The sequence below is a fragment of the Caretta caretta genome, chromosome 1 (assembly GCF_965140235.1).
Source record: "Caretta caretta isolate rCarCar2 chromosome 1, rCarCar1.hap1, whole genome shotgun sequence".
Taxonomy (NCBI): Eukaryota; Metazoa; Chordata; order Testudines; family Cheloniidae; genus Caretta; species Caretta caretta.
Genome location: NC_134206.1, coordinates 262,077,488 through 262,097,552, shown reverse-complemented (window position 1 = coordinate 262,097,552; position 20,065 = coordinate 262,077,488). Strand labels below are relative to the sequence as shown.

At 46.4% G+C, this 20,065-nt stretch overlaps 1 protein-coding gene across 3 annotated transcripts in view; it reads right to left on the bottom strand.

Annotated features, from left to right (window-relative positions):
* EP300 (EP300 lysine acetyltransferase) overlaps positions 1-20,065 on the bottom strand; it is a 133,182-nt gene that overhangs the window by 27,192 nt on the left and 85,925 nt on the right. For 2 of the 3 annotated variants that reach the window (XM_048834977.2, XM_048834982.2), the window contains exons 12-19: positions 19,515-19,624; positions 18,873-19,031; positions 18,029-18,472; positions 17,267-17,461; positions 16,052-16,208; positions 2,992-3,110; positions 1,410-1,649; positions 462-550 (exon numbers count right to left, since the gene is read on the bottom strand). In XM_048834977.2, coding sequence (XP_048690934.1) covers positions 462-550; positions 1,410-1,649; positions 2,992-3,110; positions 16,052-16,208; positions 17,267-17,461; positions 18,029-18,472; positions 18,873-19,031; positions 19,515-19,624 — 1,513 coding nt within the window. The remainder of the gene's footprint in view (positions 1-461; positions 551-1,409; positions 1,650-2,991; positions 3,111-16,051; positions 16,209-17,266; positions 17,462-18,028; positions 18,473-18,872; positions 19,032-19,514; positions 19,625-20,065) is intronic. The other variant, XM_075124197.1, reaches the window with a different exon arrangement.

Here is a 20,065-nt window from a genome sequence, read left to right as displayed (position 1 = left end):
AAAGACAGCTATGTTATTCACTGCAAAATTCTTCATAACAATAGCACAGAGAACCAGTTACTTGCTGAATATGATCAGAAGTTCACTGCACAAAAAAAGTTACTAACTTATCTGCTGAAGGATTGTTGTGTACTGTTTGGCAAGGAGGAAGGGCGATATAATTTATGATAGCATAATATACTGATGAAAACAAAATCTAACTACAGGATAAAAATCTACTGAATACCACAAGTGTTTTTTTTTTTTTTTTTTTGGAAGACAAAGGAATAAGAGCAAAGGGTGCAACAAGCTTTTTTGCAGAATGGCAGCTTGCTAGTTCACAATGTAAGCTGTTCAAGATATTTCCAGAAATTTAGAATGTGACATGAAGGTATACACATGTATGAAGGATGCATACATATACAGGCATGCTTCTGCCCATAGATTGATTGGTGATGCATGCTGTAACCAGTTTTACTTACCTGTTCTGGTAACTGTAATAAGTGGCATCTCGAGGAATTGTGCACAGCTGTTTGCCATAGCAACACAAAGTCTGTGGCGAGAACTCTAACTGCAGAAAGAGAAACTTTCTTAGTATTCATGCATGTTTCCACTGGCTCTCCCTGAGAAGTGGGTATGACCCATACAGCGAAGATCTGGATTACTAAAACTGCACCATTCTGTGCACAGATCTGAACAGTACCGTATGAGAGTCTATATTGAATGTTAACACTATAAAAATATTCTGTTCAGCTGTCATTTACAAGTTAGCCATTTCTTTATACACTTTTCCCCAGCAGGGAATCCACTTCCCTATTCCATGATTGGGTGAGTCAATTATATAATACCACAGAGAGATCACTTTATTATAACACTCAGAAAAGCTGATGTACCGATTCCAAACTATGTTTAGCCTTAATACATATCCTCACAAGCTTGCTTCTAGTGTATAAAGTAAAAAAATGTTGGTTTTAAGCCGTTTGTGTAGTATTAGATATTTTATGACCAAGATTTTAAAATGGACACCTAAAATTAGAGTCTAAGGTCACATCTAACACTGCAAAGAATTCCATTAGCAAGTGTTAGAGCCTGGTTCAACTGACCTGGGCTCATGGTACAGGGCTAAAAACAGCAGCGCAGACATTCCTGGTTGGACTGGAGCACAGGCTCTGAAACCTGGCAAAAGGGAATGGGTCTCCGAGCCCGAGCGGGAACATTGACACTGCTATTTTTAGCTCCATAGCCTGAGCCGGCTGACAGGTCTCAGATTCACTGACTTTTTTTTTGCCCTTAAATATTTAAATAAGTGGCTTGATTTGCAGAAGTTCTGAGCACCAACAGCTCCCACTGACTGCTGCTCCTATGCTCTTTCATATTATATATTACACATGGAGATGGGAAAAAGGTTTAAGGAAGTTGCCCTTCCTTACCTTTCTCCCACAGCAATAACCAAGGCTCTGCATAACAGGATCAATTTCTTGTTCAAACACCTCTGCCAGTCTGGAGCAGTACTTATACACGCGGGATGTCTTGCGGTTATAGAGCCAGGCGTTGTTGAACATGAGCCAGATATCATCCACATATTGCCACGGCTCCTGGTACTGTCCTGTGTCTAGCTTCCTCTTGATGGTAGAGAGGTCCATGGGGTTCTTTACTATATCAAAGTAATCCTGCAAGAATGAGCGGCATTTCAAACAAGATCAGAGAAAATGTATTACAACATGATAGCGTGTGTGTTCTTTAGCAAGATTCCTCTTCAATACTCTTGCAAGCATTAGAAGTACCAACCCTAGAACAAAAAAGAGCTGAGTAATGCCAACCATGGACTATTTGTGACATACAGTGCGCTCTCTCAGCAACGTCGTCCCACCCATGTAGGGCCTTCCTTCCATTATTTTCAAGGTTGGAAGGGCAAAGTAAAGTATCCAAGAAACTAAGATGGCCAGGGAGACTAGAAGCCCACATTTACAATCACTATTATTCTATTACATACTTTTATTGTGTATCTATTTATTTTGATATTCAATTATATAATTTAGTATTGTTCTGAAAGTGTAATACTGAAATTGAAGTCATGTGAAATAGAACAATGACTGTACATACTGAACAGGTCTTTGCAGGAATTGTGGACCAAAGCACCTGAAGCAGGATGCTGTCATGAGTTTTAACCTTTGATACATGGTATATTTGTGTGCACCAAGGAAATGAAATTAGTCTATCGCAATGATACTCAGACCTCTGGTTCAGGAGCCAAATTAGCAATCAACATTACCCAAAAGAGCCACAGTAGTGTGAATTAGTAGTTTCATTTACTACAGTATTGGTCATATTTGAACAGCACAACAGGGGAAATACTTAGTGTTGCATATAATTCTCACATCAAATAAGCTAATAATCTGTGCGAACTGATAACTTAATTGGTTAATAATAGTAAAAGCACTCCTAATTGGTTAATAATTAAATCACACAGTTTTAATATCATGTGCTGCAAAAAGCACTGGCTAGATCCAACCACCTTGACCTGGGTTTTTTTTTTCCCTACTTCTATAGCATTTAACAGTGCATGATGTAAGTTACTGTTTAAATGAATTTTCCAAAAAATTTTAGCGTTGATAAGCTTCCTGAACAGTTGAGAAACTAAACTGTTGCCACATACTTAGGGTGAGAACGGCTTCCCTGGTTTCCCAGGACTTTGAGACACTGCAAAAACAGGACAGTTTGCAAATGTCCAGCAAAAGCCAGTATATGTAGGATTCCATCAATAAGAATAATTTGATGTCTTCCCATTCTTTTATTTTCTCTTTAACAGAAGACAGAAAAATAAGCCTTAAAAATAAGTTTCTCTATGCCACAGATGTGGTACATGCCAATCCTAAATCCAAACTCTTCCAAACCATCTATATAAAAATGGAGACAGGACTACAGCAGGCCATTTGGTCTCCTCAGGCAGACAAGTCCTGGAGTAGAAGCTAGGAGTTAAAAAGCAGGGAAACAGTTTGATAATAAACTTACAGGAATTCCTAGTAGTTGGGGGTCCACAGGCTGTCTGAAAGGAAGGGACTCAGGATCCTGCCGGTAAAGCGCCTCCAGTGTTGGCATAAGTGCCTGCCGCAACTCTTCAGGTTTGAAAACTTTTGAAAAATAAATACATGCAAAGTTGGAGTAATGGCCAGAAGCAAGGAATCTGCTGTAAAATTTGAAAGCTGTTGAAAACACCCCCTACACACTCTATATAAAAGAGACAAACATATTGCGCTTACACCACTCACTGCAATGCTAGGTTTTGTGGAAGACACAAATCTGATTAACAGTGTCTGATGTGAAGCCCATAATGTGAAATGACATACTGAATACAGAAAAAAACATTTACTTACATGTACACTAACTGTTGTTCTTCAAGATGTGTTGTGCACATATACATTCCATTGCAAGCGTGCACACCCAATGCACTCAAATATGAGATCTCTGCCCGCTGTACCACAAGGTAGAGCATAAAAGGGGCATGATTGCCCCCTCCCTCTACTCTTTTTCACTGCTGTCTAATGCCTGAATTAGCAGGGAATGTATATGTGCACAACACATCTCAAAGAATAGTTACTGTACAGTTAAGAAGCCGTTTTTTCATCTTCCAATGATTATGCACATATACTTTCCACTGCAGGTGACTCACCAGCAGTTTCCTTACAAGTGGAGGGACTTCAGATTATTTGAAAAGAAACTGAAGCACCAACTTATTACACTACATTAACATCAGCATCTGGAGAAGGCATGTACCAACCACACTGCTGCTTTGCAGGTGTCCACTACAGGAATGCTGGTTAGGGAGGTTGATGAAGTGGAATGAGCCCTAGTGGAATGTGCCATTACCCATAGTGGAAGAGACCGTAAGATCATAGCAAAATCTGCAGTCCAAAATCCAATGAGATGCTGAGCACAGGCTATAAACAGCCTGCAAGACTTTGTGAAAAACTAGTGTCCAGGTAAAATGCCAAAGCACTGCAAACACACTAGGAGTGAAGCTTTTCTTCAGCCTTGAGAATGAGGGCTTGGGAATAGAGCCCTGCGCGGATACAAATTCATATCTGTGGACATAAAAATCTGTATCTGTAGAGCTGCAGGGCTCTACTGGGAATCACAGTGGTGAAAGGAGCAGCACTTTGGGCTGCCACTCCTAGGAGCCAGCACCCAGCACCAGCAGCTCCTCTGGCATGGCTGTACTGCTCCGAGCCCTGTCCACTGGGGCGGGCACCAGACTCACCGGCAGCTGTCCCTGGTCGCGCTGGTGCGTTCAAGTGGCACGCACGCTCCCAGACAAGAATCACTTCCACTCAGCGGTCTGCGTCTCCTGTTCAGGGGGTGTGTGAGCCGCCCGAACACACTAGTGTGACCAGGGACAGCAGCCAGTGAGCCTGGTACGGCTGCAGCCAGTAGAGTCATGTCAGAGGAGCTGTGAGCATGGGGCACTGGTTCCTGGAAGCAGCAGCCCAACAGTACTGCTCTTTTCACCACTACACTTCCCATTAGAGCCCTTCAGGTCTGTGGATACCAATTTATATCCACAGATATAAATTTGTATCCCAGCAGGGCTCTATTTGGGAAGAACACTGGGAGACTAACAGTCTGATTAAGATGGAATACTGATACTACATTAGGCATAAATTCAGGCTGCAGCCTAAGAGAAACTAACTTTGTGAAAAACTGTGAAAGGAGCGTCAGCTAGAAGCACCTGAAGCTCTGAAACTCTCCGAATACATGAATTTGTTACAAAGAACCCCTCTGTTTCTTTGAGAACAGCAGAAGAAATGTTGCTGCCAGGGGCTCAAAAGGAGTGCCTTTAAGCAAGACAGTACTAGATTCAGATCCCATAACGGTACCAGATCAGACACAGGCAGGTACACATTAACAAGACCCCTTAGAAATCTAGAAACCACGGGATGTGAAAACACAGAAACTATCCATGGGAAGGTGCACGGCAGAGATGCATGTTAGGTGGACTAAAACTAATTGAGAAATCAGAGGATTTTAGATGCAGTTGATTATACATATATTGGACTATCTCTGTGCGATTTGGTGGTAAATGGTGAGATTCCACCCAGATCAAAAACGTTTTCCATTCTGCTGTATACATGGCTCAGGTGCTGCTTTCCTGCTGCTCACCAAGCTGGCTTTGACATCTAGGGTTCGTAATCTCTCACAATTACTCAACCAGAGATCATTGATGCAGTGAGGTGCAGGGACTGCAGGTTTTGATGCAGACACCTGTCCTGGTTTTGAGCCAGGAGATCCTCAGCCAGTGAAAGTTATGGGTGACCAAGAGAGAGCTAATTAAGGTTGGAACCAATGTTGTCCCTGCCAGGCCAGTGCTACAAGGATGAAAGTTGCCTTGTCTCTTTTTTGTTTCCTGATCATCCTCAGAATGAGAGGGACTGGAGGGAGTGTGTACCGCAGATGGCTTAACCAGGGGAAAAATGGTTACCATACCTACTTTTTGTAACTGTTGTTCTCTGAGATGTGTTGCTCATGTCCATTCGATTCTAGGTATGTGCGCGCCCACTCACACAGTTGTCGGAGACTTTTACCTTAGTGGTATCTGTAGGATTGACTGTGGCGCCCCCTTGAGTGCCGCGCTCATGTGTCAGTATATTAGGCGCCGCTAACCCTATGCCCTCTCAGTTCCTTCTTGCTGGCAACTCTGAAAAAGGGGTAGGAAGGCGGGTAACGGAATGGAAATGAGCAACACATCTCGAAGAACAACAGTTACAAAAGGTAGGTAATTGTTTTTTCTTCCTCGAGTGTTTGCCCATGTCTATTCCATTCTAGGTGACTCACAAGCAGTATCCTCTGAGCTGGGCTTGGAGTTCAGAGTTTAGCAGCTTGTAGTACTGCCCTACTGAAGCCAGCATCATCCCAGGCCTGCTGGGTAAGCGCATAGTGGGACATGAACGTATGGGCGGATGACCAGGTAGCCACCCTACAGAGGTCCTGCATAGGCACTTGGGCTAAAAAAGCTGCCGAAGAGGCTTGCGCCCTGGTCGAGTGGGAGGTTACGCATGCTGGAGGGGGCACCTTCACCTATCATAGCAGTAGCAAATGCAGGCAGTGATCCAAGAAGAAGTTCTTTGAGCAGACACTGTGCGACCTTTCACCTGGTCATCCACCGCAAGGACTTGCAGAATGGCTTGCTCCTTTCAGTGTAGAAGGTGAACGCTCTCCTGATGTCTAGGGAATGCAGCCTACGCTCTTCCTCCAACGTATGTGGCTTTGGAAAAAAAGACAGGTAAGAAAATGTCCTGGCTCGTATGAAACGGACTACCTTGGGCAGAAATCACAGGTGTGGCCTCAGCTGGACCTTGTCTTTGTAAAAGACCAGTAGAGGGCAGTTCCAAGGTGAGCGTCCTAATCTCAGAGACCCGGCGGACAGATGTTACTGCAATCAGGAACGTGACCTTCCAGACAGGAGGAGAAGAGAGCAGGAAGCCAGAGGCTGGGGGGGAAGACGGGGGGAGGAGGAGGGAGATCTCCGTGTGCTGCGACAGCACCAGATTCAGGTCCCACAGAGGAACGGGATCCTTGACATGCAGGTAGAGGTGCTCAAGGCCCTTGAAGAACCAGGCTGTCCTGAGCGAAAATTGACCTACCCTTGAGCGGCGGACAAAAGGTCAAAATAGCAGCCAAGTGGACGTTGACAGATGAAAGGGACAGGCCTTGGAGCTTGAGATGCAGAAGGTAATCCAGGATTAACAGCAGCAAGGTTTGCTCGGGTTGAACGCCCTTATCGAGGTCCAATAGGCGAACCGCTTCCATTTGGCTAGGTAAGTTGCTCTGGTGGAGGGCTTTTTACTGCCCAACAGGACCTGTTGGACATCAGCTGAGCACTTCTGCTCCTGCTCATTCAAACATGCAGCAGCCATGCCAGCAGGTGCAGTGCCGCTAGGTTCAGATGCAGAAGACTGCCATGGTTTTGGGACAGCAGGTCCAGCCGGAGCAGTAGCTGTAACAGAGCACCCACCGAGAGATCCAGCAGTGTGCCGAACCAGTGCTGGCATGGCCACGCTGGCGCCATGAGGATCATCTTCACCCTGTCCTGCTTGATCTTCATGAGGACTCTGAATTAACGATAATGGGGGGAAGGTGTAAAACAGAGCCTCCAAGCACAGGAGCGGAAAAGTGTCCGACAGGGAGCCGCTGTTGATCCCCCGAATCGAGAAGAAAATGTGGCATTTCCTGTTTTGTCTGGACACGAACAGGTCCACCTGGGAAGTTCCCCACTTGTGGAAGATGAAGCTGACCACTTCCAGATGGAGGGACCATTTGTGGTGAGATGAGAAGATCCTGCTGAGGTGATCTACCAAAGTGTTCTTGGTCCCGGGAAGGTGAGCAGCTACGAGACAGATGTCATGCTGCAGACAGAAGTCCCAGAGCTTGACGGCTTCCTGGCAAAGGGAAGACAATCTGGCTCTGCCTTGCTTGTTGATATAGAACATAGTTGCTGGGCTGTCTGTTAGGACCTGAACCATCTTGCTTTCTATGTGAGGTAGGAAGGCTTGGAAGGCCAGGCAAACCACTCTAAGCTCCCTGATGTTGAAATGTAGGGTGCCATCGCGACTGCACAAATGACCTGGCATGCAGAGATTGCCCAGGTGGCCTCCCCACCCCAGGTCCGATGCATCAGAGATGAGGATCACCAACGTGGATGAAGCAGTGAAAGGGATTTCTTCCAACACTGATGCAGGATTCTGCCACCAGGTGTGTGAGGACAGTACATGGTCTGGAACCCTGACCATGCTGTGCGTGTTGAGGATGTAGACAGATGCTAGCCATGCCCGCAGGAGCCTGAGGCAGAGCCATGCGCGCCAGACCACATATGTGCAGGCTGCCATGTGTCCCAAAAACTGCAGGCACATGTGAGCGATGGTGAGAGGGTGGTCTTGCATGCACGAGATGAGGTCCACCATGGCTTGGAACCAAGCCTCAGGAAGGAAGGGTCTGGCCCGAGTAGAGTTGAGCATCACTCCAATTAATTCTATGCGCTGCAGTGGAGTTAAGGTTGAGTTTCTCTCATTTATTACCAGCCCCAGCTCATGACAGGTGGAAAAAAAGATTGAGAAGCCACCCCACCTGATCCTGGGACCAGCCCTTTAGTAGCCAGTTGTCAAGATATGGGTTGAACACCTTGATGCCGGAGATAAATAGCCACTACCACTATGCACTTTGTGAACACTCTTGGGGCTGACAAGAGACCAAAGGGCATTGCTGTGAATTGAAAATGGCGCTGGCAAAGCATAAGATAAAGAAAGCGCCTGCGCCCTGGGAAAATGGAAATAAGTGTCCTTGAAGTCGAGGGTGGCGTACCAGTCTCCCAGATCCAGGGAGGGGATGATAGAGGCTAGGGAGACCATGTGATACTTCAAGTTCTTGAGAGACTTGCCAAGATAAGTCTGAGGCCCCCTTTTGCTTTCGGGATTAGGAAGTAGCGGAGTAGAACCCCTTTCCCTTCATGTCCTGAGGGACCTCCTCTACTGCCCCCGGCACAGGAGGTTTTTGATCTCCTGGACAAGCAGTTGCTCGTGAGAAGGGTCCCTGAAGCGGGATGGGGAAGGGGGAAGAGAAGGAGGGTCGGCCACAAATTGCAGGGTGTAGGCTGAAGAAATTGTGTTGAGCACCCAGCAGTTCCAGGTTAGCCGAGACCAGACTGATCAGAAGAGGTGAAGGCAGTCGAGGAGAAAGAGGGAGGATGGATCCAATCGTTCCCCTCTATTCGACATTGGTGAGGCCTCATCTGGAGTACTGTGTCCAGTTTTGGGCCCCACACTACAAGAAGGATGAGGAAAAATTGGAAAGCATCCAATGGAGGGCAACAAAAATGATTAGGGGACTGGAACACATGATGTATGAGGAGAGGCTGAGGGAACTGGGATTTAGTCTGCAGAAGAGAAGAATGAGGGGGGGATTTGATAGCTGCGTTCAACTACCTGAAAGGGGGTTCCAAAGAGGATGGATCTAGACTGTTCTCAGTGGTAGCAGATGACAGAACAAGGAATAATGATCTCAAGTTGCAGTGGGGGACGTTTAGGTTGGACATTAGGAAAAACTTTTTCACTAGAAGGGTGGTGAAGCACTGGAATGCGTTAACTAGGGAGGTGGTGGAATCTCCTTCCTTTGAGGTTTTTAAGGTCAGGCTTGACAAAGCCCTGGCTGGGATGATTTAGTTGGCGATTGGTCCTGCTTTGAGCAGGGGGCTGGATGAGATGACCTCCTGAGGTCCCTTCCAATCCTGATATTCTATGACTCTAAATGACTGGGGTGTCGTCCTCGAGCGCACCATCAAAATGACTGCTTCTGGCCTTCCTGGTTTCTGGGAGGGTCAGGCTGAGCAGATGGGTGGGAAGACTACGGGTGTCGCTGCTTAGACCCCTTAGCTCTCTCCTTTGTCCTGTAGGAACCCGATCGGGGATTTCCACAGGACCTGGACTGCAGGGGCAGAGAACAGAAAGGCTTCCTGCCCTGCTGAGTGTGAAGGCCCAAGGAGCGGAGGGTGGCACGGGAGTCTTTAAGGCCATGGAGCCTTGAGTCTGTGAGCTCAGAGAAGAACCCCACCCCCTCAAAAGGGAGGTCCTGAATAGCGGCCTGCATCTCTTGGGACAACCTGGAGGACTGCAACCAGTAGCTGCACCTCATGGCCAACATGGAGGCGACCACCCTGGCTGCTGAGTCAGTTGCATCCCAGGCCATGTGGAAGGCTCCCCCAAGCCACCGCTCTATCCTTGTCTACCAAAGCAGTGAACTCCTGGGCTCAATCCTGTGGGAGGGCCTCTTCAAACTTGTTAAAGGAGTCCCACAGGTTAAAACTGTACCTAACAGGGCCTGGTGGTTAGACACCCTGAACTGTAGGCTGGCCATCCAATAAAATCTCTCTGCCAAATAAATCAAGTCTCTTGGCATATTTGTTCTTTGGTCTGCCACTAACGCAGCCAGGCCTGTGCCTTTCATTCACAGTGGACACAACCAGCGACCCCACTGGAGGGTGCGTGAAGAGGGGATGACGACTGCATCACCTGTGGAGGAGCAGGTTTCCTCTCCCTCTCTGGGGACAGCTCCTTAAGTGCTGGGGTTTGGTGCGCTGCCCGTGTCAGATTTGGAACCGCGTTCTGACTCCAGTGTCAGCGGGGCCAGTTTGTCCGAGGTGGCCTGGGAGAGCTAGTGAGAACATGGGACCGGCATTACTGGCACACCCCACGGATTCCAATACCACCATTGAACGGGCCACTGTCTCTGCTGCCATGTTGTTGCTGCGGGTGCTGCGCCGGTCTCACAAGTCAGCAGCAAATCACCCCTTCTTGACGAGGGGCTGAACTCCCAGTCCGACTCGGACCACTGCCCTTCTGGCAACCAGGGTGGAACTGTCGAGGCCTGAGTCTGCCGACTGACTCTGGTCGGTGACCGGCGAGGTGAGGGCGAGAAACTGCGCCTGCCTGATGAATGGAGGGAAGGGGACCACTGCCGTGACAAGGAGCGGCCCCGCCTGGGCGAGGACCGACATCTGGGAGACCGTCTGGGTGAAGGTGACCTGGGCTTCGGCGATTTCAAACAAGAAGCTCGCTAGTATGGTGGTATGGGGACTGGTGTCTCGATTCCGGTGTCCCATGTCTTGCAGGTGGAGAGCATGTTGAGGACCTGGACCTTCTAGTTGGAGATCTAGGATATGGTACCGGGGTCCGAGACCACAGAGATCTGCGCCTGCGGTCTGGTGACCGAGGGTGTTCCACTGCCGTATGAGGCGGTCCCATGATCAGCTTGGCCTTAGACGTCAGGGTTTTAGCAGAGTCTGCTGCCTGGTGTAGCACCTGCAGTGCCAGTCGGCCTACTTGTTCTTTAGCTGCAGGGGCCACCTTGGGCAATGAGGGCCCTGGGAGGGACCGGGGTCCCCTGCCTCTCCCTGGAGTTGAATCCCTGGTGAAGCTCCAGGGGGCATCTGGCCTGACATCTGTCCTTTGCCCAAAGCCCCGTTTCATTCCAGTGGTAGGGGGCTCTTCTTTTGCTGCTTCTTAGGCACTGGCAAAGGGGAAATGGTGCCAGGCAGTGCCTAGTGCCAGCGGTGTGCTCCATACCGAAGCCGAAGTGCTCGGCATGGGGTCCAAGTGGGAGGGCTCTGATGTAGGACCAAGTGCAGCCTCCATGAGGAGGGCCCTCAAGCAGATATCCCGCTCCTTTGGGTTCTATGTCGAAAGTTTTTACAGATTTGACTCTTGTCCTTTCTATGGGATTCCCCCAAACACTTCAAGCAGCTGTCATGGGGGGTCACTGATATGCATTGACCTGCTGCATGTCGAGCTTGGTTTGAAGCTGGGAGAGCGGGGCATGCCCCACTTCAGGGCAAAGTCCCATCCAGGACTAATTACCAACTAACCTAAAACTTAATGGCTAACTAAGTACCTACAAACTACATCTGAAGAAGATAAAGGCTGTAAAGAACTGCTAATGCTCTTGCAATCTGCAAGACAAGGCACTCCAACCAATCATCACGGGCAGTAAGAAGGAACTGAGAGGGCATAGAGTCGGTGGTGCCTAATATACTGACGCATGAGCACGGCACTCAAGGGAGCACCACAGCCAACCCTACAGATACCACTAAGGCAGAAGTCTCCAACAACTGTGCGAGTGGGTGCACGCACACCTAGAATGGAATGGACATGAGCAAGCACTTGAAGAAGAAGAAGGGCATCTGTCATGGAACCTTGGGCTTCCCCTTGCTCTGGAGCAGAATCTCTTACATTTGTTGCTCAGGTTGGCTGCAAAAAGGTCTATTACTGGGTAACCCCACTGGCGGAAGACCTAGAGCAAAATGTCTTCTTATTGACCATTTGTGCTGGTCTATAAACTCCCTGCTGATGGAATCCATAAGAGCATTCCTCACCCCTGGAAAGTGAAAGGCTTTTTAGTGAGACCTTTATATAGAGGATCCACAAATGGATCGCTTCCTGGCATAACTCAGACAATACTGCACCTCCCTGCTTGTTCAGGAAAAACACAGCAGTGGTGTTGTCTGAGAACTTGAACCACCTGATTCCTAATGGTTGATGTAAATATCTTGCAGGCCCGACACATAGCTTGAAGTGCCAGCACATTTATAAGGAGTGAAGCCTCCTGAGGCAACCTAAGTACTTGAGCCTAAAGTTGACTGAGATCCCTCCCACCCCACACACACATCCTACCATGGCAACCCTTAGTAGATGTGTGTGTCACAAGAGTCATATTTGGTTCTGGTATGAAAAAGGAAACCCCTTTGCATATGTTCGGATGGTCCAACCACCAATCCAGGGACTAAAGCACTCAGACAGGTGCAAATGTCCTGTGAATTTCTGCTTGGCTGATATACCAAGTGGAGCCAGGTCTGCAGACATCTGATGTGAAATTTAGCATGCAGAGTCACATACATGCACATGGCCATGTGACCCAGGAGTTGTGGACAAATGCTCTGTTGTCATTGGGTTGGATTTGAGGGTTTTGAACAGAGACTATGGACTGAAAACTGTCCACGGGGAAGTAAGCCATGGTGCACAGAGGACTGCTTCTATGAGGGTTTTTCATTGTGTTGTCATAATTCCGATTTCTCTACATTTAGTTTTAAACCCATATGAGAGAACAGATGTCTGATGACGAGAATGCTGTTTTGGACATGGATACTTGATCTTCCCTGAAGTAGCCAACTATCTTGGTAAGGAAACAGTTGTATGCCTAGGCAGTGGGATGCTACCACCATCATGCACTTAGTGAATACCCTTGGGGCCAATAATAACCCAAAGGGAAGCATCACATACTGGTAGTTCTTGCTGCCTGCTATGAACCAAAGATAATTTTAGTAGTCAGGGTGTACTGCCACATGAAAGTAAACATCCTATAAATTGAGGGCAGCATACCAATCTCCACAGAAGGGATAACTGAAGCAAGTTGGTTTTCTAACTGGTTCATTTTTTTAGGTCTAGAATGGATCAAAGACCATCTTGTTGGGAATTGGGAAGTACTGGGAAAATAAACCTTTCATTCTGTGTTGATAAGGAACCAGCTGTATGCCTCCCAATTTAGAAAAAAAAGACACTACTTCCTGAAGAAGGGATGGGAAAAGTGGACTGGGGAAAGGAAAGGAATTTAACTAATAATGAATCCCTCCCTTACTGTTTTGAGTGCCCACTTGGCTGATGTAATCTCTTTCCAAAAACTACAAAAGAGGTAAATGCTTTCTAAATGGTGGGAGATGAGATATAGTTGGTGTGCTGTCCTCAATCAAGTAGTCAAAACTGGCTTCGGAGTTCTAAGAGGTCTGGTGAAAAGGGGCTGCCATTGACAATGACAATGTCTAGCAGGCTTAGACCTTCTTTTAGAGGTCTCCTGAGACCTTAGCTAACAGAATGGTCTGTAACATGTTTGAGGCATAAGCTGTTTTTTCTTTGTTACTGGGGTGTAACATCAATTCTGAAGTGATGGCCTCATCCAGGAAGACAAAATATTGGGGGGAGGGTGGGGTTATTATCTAGACATTCCTCCCTTGCATCCTCTTCCTCTGCTTGCTCCAACAAAAGAAGGGGCTGAGGGTTTGTAGGAGAATCTTCCCTAGAAGTCCCCAGTATGGGAGAAAGGAATCTCCCCTTAGACTGACAGGGATCTAGACTCTCTTGGATCAGTCCAAGATGCCCAATAAAGCTGGGGGGCAGGGGTAGGTGTTCCATTCCAATCTTTGAACCATGAATGGTGGTATGTACCACACAGGGGCCTCTTTGTAAGAATGCCAATCTTGCCCCTTGATTCAGGCACCTCTAGAGCATGACCTGAACCTCCTTGGTGGAGATATGGGTCTACCATGGTCAAAGTCTGAAGGAAATATGACTCCCTTAGGTGAATGGAGGAGATGCTCCAATTGACAGTTGTGAGCATCTCGGCACCATCAAAAATCGGGATCATGTCCTAAAGGTACCGACATGGAGGATATATCCAACAGTCATGGAAGCGAGACAGGAAGGCAAAAGGATAGGTTGATGTTGTCAAAGAGGGCTGTATTCAAGAAGCCAATGGAAATGATGGAGCCATGACTGTAAATGTCAGGGCCAACAGTAACGGTTGAGACTTACTATTGGCGCTGGACAATATAGTAAAGGAGAGTCCAGCAGGGGAAGACACAAAAGGTCCTTTGCTGCAAGTAAGGCCTGCACTGTTGGTGGCACCAAAATCAGAGGCAAATGTTCTGTTCTCACTGCCTATGGTATGTATAGGACCCAAATGCTGAGGATGAGGATGCTCTAGATAACAGTAGAGATGCTGGTCTCAATGGAACCAGAGTGGATGGTGCGGTCTCAGATGGTGCTGGTGAGAATCAGTGTGCAACTAGACCTTGACTTGGCACTGGAAATCTTCTGAGATTTTCCTGTGAGGTGAAGAGTGAGGCTTCAACTCCCTACCAGTCTCAGAAGACAAAGATGGTTAAAATGCCTTGAAGAGGCTCGAGAGAAGAGAAAGAGTGGTGTTTCTCAACAAATCTGGGCTCAGAAGCTGAGACAGCTGGAGGGACACTCCTCATGGACAAGGTGTCCATCCTCTTGCGATTAGGGTCAGGTTCTGAAGAGGAATGCATTGCCTCTTCCATAAAATGAATTTTAAGGCAGAAATTCCTCCGTTTCTTCCTCCATGTTGGAAAAGAGGCACCAGTAAGACATTTGTGTCTCACATGCCCATGCCCATCCCCCTCCCCAGGCAAATTAGGCAGCTTTTGTGCCTATCCATAACAGTGATCATGGCCCTGTTTATTTGAATGCTGGGGATTAAACTAAGCCTAAACTATAACTCTAATTATGTGTAACAGAAGTATTTCTCTAAAGGCTGGACAATCAAAGCTAAACAATGACGGAGTGCCAACTCTTACCACAGGCACCAAGAAAGAACTAAGAAGGAGGTGGTGGCCATTCCCCTTTTATGCCCTCAGCTCCCAGCATGAAGACAGCAGTGACGCAGACTGCCTTGGTGATACAGCTGGCAAAAGTCTCCAACTTGAGTGCACTGGAGGGTGCATTCACCTGCAGTGGAATGTACATGTTCACAATCACTTGAAGGAGAACAGGGTCTTCCTGCATTATAGGAGTTCAAACTGTAGTATCCAGTAAGATCAGCTAAATAGCTAAAATCTGATCAGTTAAGAGTAAATCAGCATAAACGATGGCAACCTTTGGCACAGATAAAAATGGTCCCTGAACTTTGGGGAACCGAAGGGAGGAACTACACACAACACTGAACAGGTTTATCTGGCATCTGCAACCGGTTGGTAACCGCAGGGTACACCACAAACCTGGAAGTCGCCAAGAGAGTCTAGGTTGGCAGTTTTTGGAATGAGTCAATCCTTATTAATATGTAGAGAGTAAGCATCATAATCCACTAACCTATAGGATAAGGGTACCCATAAATTTCTTAGGGTATGGAAATAAGATTTGGGTATAGTAGGTTGGGCCTGAATTACATAGCGTCAGGATCCTATAAAATACTATGTAAGAATATCTTAGAGTCTCTTTTCTTTGTTCCCCTATATTTTATAGACTATCTTCTATCAGCTCAGCTTGTGTAGCATAGTATAACTACTCAACATTCCCAACTATTGGGGAACCATTGTGTTATTGGGCATACCAGAAGTAAGGCTGGTCCCTCACCTCCTATTACTGGGTCCTCAAGGAATGGTGAGAGTATGTTAGGTTAAGGTACTTATAATAGGAAAGTTACCACCAGGAGTTTTGGAATTCTTTTACTGTTTTGCAGTCATAAGTTTCATACCATTTATTATTCTTTTGTTAATCTCAATAAAGCTTTTATCAGTTTGGTATTGTCCTCAGTGCAAGTATTTGTGCCAAGCACCCCGAGAGTCCTCTCCCGATATAGAACTCTGAGTTCTCGGACCCTTTAGTCTGAATTGGATAAGAACCTATAAATCTTCTGTTCGGATGGCATCAGTGGCGAGCCATAACAACTAACCCATAATACTCAGGTCAACACCCCCCAGAGATTTGAATCCCAAGACCACAACAGTTTTCTTGCTTACTTTTCCTCTTAGACTGTCCTGGTGCTGGAGAAGACTGAGTAGCTGGAGTATTGGGTCTTTCTTCCTCTTCCTTCATTTCTGACTTCACTTCTGGTTTCTTCTCTTCTTGCTCCATTGGTGCTGTTATACATTCCTTCACCACTGGTTCCACTTTAATCTGAAAAGCAGATCAGATTCCCTTCACTTAATTCAATATAAGCCCCTCATTTGCTCTTGTGAGGATATAGTAAGGCAGTGTCTCTTCTGGGCTTAGCTACAGCTTGCCTGCCATTTCTTCCTTTGGAAAAAATGACCATTCCTCACTCATCCTGGCTCTCACCTAAGCTCCTTCTTCACTTCTCCCCATGTGGTCTCTGCCAAGATTTAAATTGTTCTATGGGTAATTTATTTAACACTAAATCACAAAGACTGATCCCCCCACCCTTTCCTCTATCCCATGCAATTGGTGGGGAATCCCACCTCCCTGATCACTAGGATCTAGTCTCCTTTTTGGCTTTTAATGTGAGGACACTATAGTTTCTATCCCTTCTAGACAAAAAGTAAAGCTACTTTCCCATGAGGCCACAAGTTCCTTTAATGAAAAGTGATCAGGACTCTAGTTTTTCAGATCAAAGATATAACCCACAGCAGCACAGTTCACTATTCTAGGGAATTAATCCTATAGTGACTGATTACACTAGGGAACATTTTACAGAAAAATAACAGTTGCAGGCACATGCTCAGCTCTCACTGGGTTGGCAAAACTGAGGACCTCAATGCCAAGAGCCTACTGGCTGCTGCCACCATTTTAAGCACTGTCATCTACCCCCGCTCAGAAATAGGTCTAGGAGAGAGTGCCTAAAATAATGGTGCAGCTGGGATCTAGTGCTAGCTTAGCCAGAGCCCTAGAGGGAACATCCTCTTCTTTTGCCTTCCTCTGCAGCATGGGGCACGGGTCACTTGCTGGAGGATTCTCTGCTCCTTGAAGTCTTTAAACCACGATTTGAGGACTTCAATAGCACAGGCATAGGTGAGAGGTTTTTCGCAGGAGTGGGTGGGTGAGATTCTGTGGCCTGCGTTGTGCAGGAGGTCGGACTAGATGATCATAATGGTCCCTTCTGACCTTAGTATCTATGAATTGATGAATCACAGCACTCTCATCTCTCTTCCATCTCTCATATAAGTACTGACCTTGCCCAACCAATTCATGCCAGAAAAATTTAGCTATCCTCTCACCTCTGGTTTCTCCTCCATCTGGAGCTCTGTTTGTTCTGGCCCCTCTTCTTCCATTTTAATATCCATTTTCACTTCCTGCAAGAGTGGCTGCTGCTGCTGCTGCTCAGGGATAGTCTGTTGCGAGTTCACTTCTGTGCTGCTGGTGGATGGTGGGTTTGATACCTGCCCATCAATGCTTACAGCCGGCTGTGAAAGCTGCAGGGAAACTCACAGTGACTAAAAAGGGCCAAGCAATTATGCTGCAAAGTTTACTTCATTAAGATGTGCTTTTCATTTGCTATCATGTTTCCTCAAATTTAACTGCACCTCACTTATTCCCCTCCCTTGAAAAAAAAAAACCTGACTGTTGCACAACTCTGGTCTGAGGAAACATGCTATTGAAATCTGCTTTGGACAGCATGGCATTTTAACAATTTGATATGCCTACTGTACAATTCCACCCATACACATGCATGGAAATAAATGCATTAAGAGATACATCTACTATATTTTGAAGTAGGCTCCTGAATGTGCACTAAAATTCTCTAAAACCCTTCCAACATGGAAGTGTCAGGGGTTCCAGTGTCCAGTTTACTGGTCCTGGGTCTTCAGACAAAAATGTACTTCTCAAATGTAATGCATACCCATATTGGTTCAGATGCCTCTTAAACAGGTTGTTCACCATTGTCTTGGACATAGGACAAGTAAACAAAGATCCTGTCTGAAAGAGTCTCACATCTGAGTATCCCTGGGGAAAGCATAGAAATAAAAATATTTTCTTACAGGTGTTGTGGGATGCTGAGGCTGCAGTGGTGCTGTTGGGGTGGGTACAGATGCAGTCGTGCTCTGTTGTGACAGGGGTTGCTGCTGTTGCTCTGCCGAAGGGGTGACTGGAACTGGAGGTTGGACTTGTGGAGGCAGCTGTGCCTGTGGAGGCGTTGGAGTCTGCCTCTGCGGGGGGTGCATAGTTTGTGACTGCAGTCCAGGTGGCATTGATGTAGGGGTGGGGGCAGTGGTGGTGGCTGCTGGTGTTGCCTGCGGCTGCTGCTGCTGGGATCCCAGACCTGGGGGAGTGTGGTGAGGTGTTGGGGTGCGGCTAGGTACTGGAGAGGGAGAGTTTCGGTGCAAGGTAGGCTGTGGAAGAGGTGGGCAGTGAATATGGCTCCCTTGAGAACCTGGAGCCATTACAGGAGAGTTCACAGGACAGGAAGAGCTGGTCATTTGTGCCTGTGGGAAAACAAGTAAATATATACAATGACTTGAGACAACAAGTGCGAGGAGGGAAGGGATTACCTTCAAGTGGCCACTTTTTACCTGAGTTACTAACACCTATCAGTTTAAAAGTATGACTAGCAATACTGTTGACTTTTTGCATTTCATTTACTTTAGTGAAATGAATGGGATTGTTCAATTTGACATTTTTGTTCACATGCACAATGCTGCAGTGTTTAGGTTTCCCACAACTCCTAAGAAAAATTTAAATACAATTAACCAGTTTTCACTGATATTTAAATAAGCATTAAAGAACAACATTCCCTATTCCTCCAATTACCCAATTGAAAAAAAAATAATAAAACCAGCTCACAGAGCCTGTCAGTGAAACTGCTCCCTTAAGTGAAGAACATACTTGAGACACTGGTGTCTGATTGCCAGGCTGGGTCATAGGCATGTTTGTCGCATTCATTCCTGGGGAGGAAGCAGGGAACTGGTTCTGTTGCAGAAACTGATTTTGGCTGGAAGGTTGGCCAACCCCCGGCTGCTGCATACGTGAAGCAAATCCCATCTGCTGGAAAAAAGGAAAGGCTTATTTCACAGTGGATACATACCCACCCTTAAAAATAAAATTCTATAACGTAACATCCACTGTATGGCAGAGCAATTGACAGATCTGACAGCCACTTACGTGATGCAGCATGGCAAATATGCTCATGCTCTGCTCCAAAGCAGGAAGATATTTTTACAGTTACTTCCTAATGCGGTTTATGATAGGAGTTCTGGAATTTAGACTGGGATCATGCCTCAAGTTTTTTGGGTTAGTTTCTGATAAATTCCACTGTTTCAAGGCTGTAACTGCACACACAATTTAAATCTAAGCCAATATTAGCAGTTCCCTCACTGATTTGTGAAGACTGGCTACTCATAGTGGAGATGCAAAGGGAGAAACAACAGGACCATAGAGCAAGCAAAGAATTACTGTTTGGATAACCATAGTTAAACAGGAACACCAAACCTAAAGAGTTCAACATACTGGACTGAAAAACATCCTGACCTGGTTCATGGCCCCAGCCTGGCTTAGCTGTCCAGGGTGCTGAAGAGGAGGGGTTTGCCGAGGACCCATGGGGGACAGTTGCATGTTCATCTGGCCAAACTGGTTCATTCCTGTATATTTACCCCAAAAAGATTTTAAAATAAAGGTTTCAGTTCTCATTTGGACGTCATTCAATGTTTGAACAGGAACAAATATTGCCTCTGCTCTCCTAATTTTATTTCTACCAACACACATCTTTCAGTATGCCACAATGTATTTCAGGCTCTAATTTAGCTATTTTAAGCCTTTCAAAAGCAATGCACGTAAACCTAGTAACAAGCTTCTGGGTCAAAGGAATTGTTTTTGAGCCTGTCTTGAAGAGAAAGGATATTTTTTTGTTTACAAAGTATTTTACACACAACTCCAATATGCTAAGAGAAATCTGTCTTTACATTAACCAGTTGCTTGGCAGAGTTTGAAATCAAGTTTAACATGTCAACTCAAACTCCTTCACATTCCTTCAGAACACAAACTAGGCTTTCCTGAAAGACATGTGTATCTATGAAATTGCT